A 6002-nucleotide genomic window follows, 5' to 3' on the forward strand; every position below is an offset into this window, starting at 1 on the left:
CCGGCGACAAGCTGAGGGCGCGCGAGCACGAGAAGTGTAGAGCAGCAGCCAGGACAGGGCAGCCATCGTCAAGCAGAGAAGAAAAAACATGTGAGAAGCTTCTCTGCGCGCCGTCTATGCTGCGTATTTGCTACGCATGTGCGTACGGCATGGCTATTGCTTGCCAATTTGGCATGGGGGCGTGCCTGCTCTCCGGCCGGTCGACGCGCGAGCACGAGCACGAGCACGAAGGCCAGGCAGGCCAACGCGGACGCGCTGCGGGCGTGGCTGCTCTCCGGCCGGCCGACGCGCGAGCACGAGCAGGCAGGCCAACGCGGAAGCTTTGCGGGCGTGGCTGCTCTCCGGCCGGCCGACGCGCGAGCACGAGCGAAGGCCCAGCTCGCCCAGACGAACGCGGACGCGGAGAAGGCCAAGACGGCGGCTTCGCGCGCTGGTGGGGAGGGAGCTTGATCCGGCGAGCCTGGCACAAGTTGCGATTTTCTGAAAGTTCAGCGTGCCACCAGTGAGGGGTTGGCCCTGTATTCAGCCTGCCACCCCGTAGAAGTAAGGGGCTAGAAGCCACTCCTTAGCCGAAACTGTAAAAATATGATGGGTGAACCTGTTTTACGGGGTCTGCTAGACGGTCGGGTAGAGCTCTACCCCGTATATCAGCGGTTATTTTACGGGGTTGGGCCTTTTAAGGGGTCTGTTAGACATGCTCTTAGAATATTAGTAGTCTGGTCTTTATATGAAAAGTGATCCATGTTTTACATTTGTTAGAGCATGTCTAACAGATCCCCTATTTTTCTGCCCCGTAAAATGCGAGTAGAGGGTCCTACGGGGTCTGCTAGCTCGGACGAGTTTCCAACCCCTCAAAACAGGGTTTTAGACAACAATTTCAGACAATAGTTTCAGATCAAACATAGCACATCCAAAATATGTGATGCATCATAGTTTTTTTACATCACAGCGCGATCAACCCTCAACGAGACCATCACCAGCGCCGCCACCACTCGCCGGAGACTCACCTCGAGGAGCACTTGCATCACGAGCTTGACGTCCGAGCATCTTTCTCGCCATGATGTCCGCCTTGGTCTCCTTCCACCACGCCAGCTGATCCTCGGTGTAGTTCGAGGTGCGTGGCTTCGGCGTCGCGGAAGAACCGGCGGCAGCCGGATCAACCTCAACCACCTCCTCGTCATCGACCGCTTCGTCACCCTCACACTCCTCCTCCTCCTCCTCCTCCTCCTCCTCATCATCATCAATCCCTTCGACATTGTTGTCCCCATCGAACGCATCGATGTCGGCGTCCAAGTCCACCGAGGAATCGTTGAGCATGTCCATGTACGATGTTGTGAACTCAACATCGAACACCTTGTCTACGTCGATGGACGGTGTCGGCGGCGCGGGCATCGCCGCGGACGGAACGGAGGGAGGAGGGGCCGTGGCCTTGGAGGGCGGTGGAGGCGCGAGGCCGATGCGGCTGACTGCCTTTGTCTTCACCTTGACCGACGGGGCACCCCTCGGCCCGGCCGCCTTCGTGTTCGTCCTGCCCCCTTCTTGGCAGCTGTAGCAGTCACAGCCGGCGGAGCCGCGGCCGCCGCAGGGGCTTCGAAGAACTGCTTCGGGATCCTCTTCCTCTTCAGCGGGATGGTGGCAGAGATCATGGCCGACACGTCGCCAGCGTTTGGCGGACCTTCGATCGGGACATCAACCACCGCGGCCGAAGATGGTGCACCGCCGGCGGTCAGCGGGCCTTGCGGGGGATCCATGGCAGCGAGATCCGGTCGCGTCGTTGCCGGGAAGGGCAGGGCGGAGGAGATCGGGCAGCGGCGGTTGGGTTTCGCTGAAACCCTTCGCGCGCAGTGGAGGGGAGAATACTGGTTTGACCCTCTATTCCCCTTCCCACCCCGTAAAAGTAGGGGGCGAAGAGCTGCCCCGTAGCCAAAATAGAAAAAATTCGATACGGGAGGCTGATTTACGGGGTCTGCTAGATGGTCGGGTAGAACTCTACCCCATATATCGGCGGTTATTTTACGGGATTGGGCCTTTAGATTCCTGAACTTGAAGAACAATTTAAGATTTTTTTTCTGTACGTAGAAGACAGGATGTCTTCAAATCTTTAGACTCCGATGCTAATGGCCTTCAAATGCCTGTATGAAGTATGTCTTAGCACGTGAGTGGCAGAAATGGCAGGATAAAAATAGAATTGTCCGATATATGGAGTTAGTCACGACTACACAGATGCAGATTTGGTGCACATGAGCACCAGTGCTCTCTGTTTTCAAAATATTTAAATACTGTATATCTATGTTTCAAAAATCAGCACATTTATTCCATGAATATATACACATGTCCTCTATATTCGTGCAAAGTTTCGGTGGTAGATATTTGTCAGAACTTTGTGCTTTTTGTATAGCTTAAGATACAACATATCTTTCTTCAAAATTCTTACCGTACCTTCGGAATGTTTATATATATATATGCGTATTTAATTTCAATTTTTATAGAATCCAATAATTTTTAAAAATCAGGAGCACTGATGATCATGTGTCAAAGACAATTTTCGCGATTACACTTGCTATTGCTGTTTTCAAAAGAGGTGGCAGTGTTCGAGAGTTATATTCTGTCGATTATGTTTGACTTGACTGCGAAAATGCCTCGTCTTTTCCACCCTTGAATTTCATTTAGCCCGCTTGACTGCAACTCTGAATCGTCTCCATCATGCACAAATTTGCACGTTGATAAATGTTGAACTTGGCTACCAAGAGGCTTCCCTCTGTTTCCTCCCGGCTTCCTTGTGGAATTTGGCCTCTCAATTGTAACCTATATAATATTGATGAGTTTGATCCTTCCACAAACATGATAAATATGCACTCGCTTCACTTGTAAACACCTATCTTTTGTAGAAGCAAAGTTTGAGGTTTCAGGCATGGTGCCAAACATGGAGGAGCCCCTTGTTGTGGGCAATGTTGAGAAAATAGGAGGGCCAGGAGAAAGCTTGGTAGTGATTGAGGTCAAGAAGCAGATGTACCTTGCTGGGCCTCTCATCGTTGGAAGCCTCCTGCAGAACATCATCCAAATGATATCTGTCATGTTTGTCGGTCATCTTGGTGAGCTCTCTCTCTCGAGTGCCTCCATCGCCACCTCCTTCGCCGCTGTCACTGGCTTCAGCTTGTTGGTATGTTACATGAATTTTATCTCTTACATGTGTTGCAGCTTCCTGAATATTTAACATCAACTTGAACATTTTCTTTTAATCGTCATTTCAGGCTGGCATGTCAACCAGCTTGGACACACTGTGCGGGCAAGCCTTCGGAGCAAAGCAGTACTATCTTCTTGGTATCTACAAGCAGAGGGCAATCCTTGTGCTCACTCCTGTGAGTGTCGTGGTTGCTGTAATCTGGGCATACACCGGCCAGATCCTTCTGTTCTTTGGCCAGGACCCTGAGATTGCCATGGGAGCAGGGAGTTACATCTGGTGGATGATTCCAACACTGTTTGTTTACGGTCCGCTGCAGTGCCATGTCCGTTTCCTGCAGACACAAAATATCGTCCTCCCCGTGATGCTCAGCTCAGGTGTCACAGCACTGAACCATATGTTGGTGTGCTGGTTACTGGTTTACAAGCTTGGTCTGGGCAACAAGGGTGCTGCCTTGGCCAACACAATCTCTTACCTGACCAACCTGTTAATCTTGGCTCTCTACATCAGGATCTCTCCATCATGTAAGAGAACTTGGACAGGGTTGTCAATGGAGGCGTTTCATGACATCGTTAGTTTCTTTAGGCTTGCTGTTCCATCTGCGCTAATGGTTTGGTGAGTTTGAGTTGAGGTCCTCTATATGCAGGTGTGTTTCATATCTAACTGATTTCCACCCTACATTTATACACAGCTTAGAGTGGTGGTCGTTTGAGCTCCTGGTACTTCTTTCTGGATTTCTTCCAAATCCTAAGCTCGAGGCATCGGTACTGTCCATCAGGTGTGCTAACATATTCATGGCTTTTTTCATACTCAGTTTTTTTTTCTGACAGTAACAGTTGAATCTCCTGCAGTTTAAATACTATTTCGTTAGTATTCAGGATCCCATCTGGTCTTAGTGCAGCTATAAGGTGAGACCAATACTGTTTATTGATTATATAATACTACTAGCAATGATATCATTATCTGGCCCTACAAGAAGCTGATATCCTTTATCTCCCCTCTGTAGCACCCGTGTATCAAATGAGCTTGGTGCTGGGCAGCCAAATGCTGCTCGTCTGGCGACCCAGGTGATCATGGTCCTTGGTATTTTGTCAAGCCTATCAGTTGGTCTTCTTATGATTTTGGTGCGCAATTTGTGGGGGTATGCATACAGCAACGAGAAGGAAGTGGTGGATTACATTTCCAGAATTATGCCAATTCTTGCCGTCACATTCTTGTTTGACGACATGCAGTGTATTCTTTCAGGTAAATATAAATACTTCTCAGAAAGCTAATTTGGCGTCCACAATGCGCCCGTTTGAATATTGGAATTCTGTTTAGGATATAGGATGAAACAATATTTGTCTTATCTAGCAAACACCAAGATACTGAATGGAATTGGGGGATATTCGATATTTTTTCAGGTATTGTTAGGGGCTGTGGCTTTCAAAAGATTGGTGCTTATGTCAATCTTAGTGCGTACTACCTTGTCGGCATCCCTGCGGCTTTATGTTTTGCCTTTGTGTACCACCTTGGTGGAGTGGTATTTATTTTCCTACCCTTATCATAAAGAAAAGTTCCAATTTTCTCATTTGATTTGATGAAACCTCTAACGAAGGTGTGTATGAATTGTTAGGGGTTGTGGTCCGGAATAACTTGCGGACTTGTCGTGCAAACGGTGTTGCTCCTGTGCATTACCCTGCGCACCAACTGGGACAAAGAAGTAAGCAAATTAACGAGATATCCTAGCACGTGATCATATTTGTTTTGTTTTTCGCTTCTCAGTGAACTTACTGGATGGCCCATTATCTATATTGTTGCTTTGGTAGGCTTTGAAGGCGAAGGACAGAGTTTTCGGTTCCTCCTTACCCGTAGACTTGGCGACATGAGACACACGAGATGCATTATTTTCTAGAAAAAATTGGCCAGGAAAAGTGCAATGAGATAAGGAACTGATGAAGAATTGCTCACTAAACGAGGTGCTCTGTCTCAGCTGTCACTAGCATTGCGCTTATTCAAGGAAACATCTGGAAATGAGCTTATCCTCTTTGGTAAATGTTTGCCGGGTACAGGAAATAAATTGTCTGGATGAGCCAACACTTCAGAATATAAGATGAGGGAATAAATGTTTCGTGACTAGCATCCACGTTATGCCTTTTTGTTCTCTTATCTTATGAAGTTATGAGTAGAAGATTTTGTGAGGATTTATTAGACTGCTTTTTTTCATTAAAAAAATGGAATGTAAAAAGAAAGGAGATCCATCGTCTGCATTGCATATGCTTGGTTTTGGTAGTGTATTTCTGAAGGACGCTAACTTGCTAACGCTAGCTAGTGGTTAGTTCAGGGCCACTACGAATCTAGATAAGGAGAAAGGTGAAATGTTCATTGGTAACATGGAAAGATTTTTTTTCACTTTGCAGAAATGTTCTTCATTGGGGTGGTGAAAAAAAAATGGTGAGAGCTGGCGATCCATTTATACCTTGAAATTCTGATATCTTTCCTTTCACATCTATGATATCGATCGAGCGAGAGGAAATGACCAAACAGACATAGCATAAGACATCTCAGGGCATATTTAGCAAAACTCACATGGTTTTAAGGGGAAAAAAATCAAATATGTAGAAAATGGAAACAGATATGTGCCTGTAAATTTTGAAATTTAAACATCATTTATCTTTTCTTTATCTTTGACTTGCTAACCATGACTAGTAGCTTGGACTCTGGTTATTGGGTTGACTTGACTTTGGCTATTTATTACCAATTACCATAACAGGTTTGATCACAATTAGATCATAGTATTCACATGCCGCCATACCTGCCGCCCACTGCCGACAACACCAAC

The 6002-nt window shown here is 47.2% G+C and overlaps 1 protein-coding gene across 1 annotated transcript; it reads left to right on the top strand.

Moving 5' to 3' along the window:
- The first annotated feature begins 2869 nt into the window (after window positions 1-2869).
- Window positions 2870-5371, top strand: LOC127334303 (protein DETOXIFICATION 16). Its single transcript, XM_051360725.2, has 8 exons — window positions 2870-3160; window positions 3252-3796; window positions 3873-3959; window positions 4033-4089; window positions 4188-4426; window positions 4585-4703; window positions 4797-4883; window positions 4990-5371. Exons 1-8 carry the CDS (start codon window positions 2912-2914, stop codon window positions 5047-5049), a joined length of 1443 nt encoding a protein of 480 aa, XP_051216685.1. The 5' UTR covers window positions 2870-2911; the 3' UTR covers window positions 5050-5371.
- The last annotated feature ends 631 nt before the right edge of the window (window positions 5372-6002 follow it).

This window comes from Lolium perenne, chromosome 2, assembly GCF_019359855.2.
Source record: "Lolium perenne isolate Kyuss_39 chromosome 2, Kyuss_2.0, whole genome shotgun sequence".
NCBI classification, from domain to species: domain Eukaryota; kingdom Viridiplantae; phylum Streptophyta; class Magnoliopsida; order Poales; family Poaceae; genus Lolium; species Lolium perenne.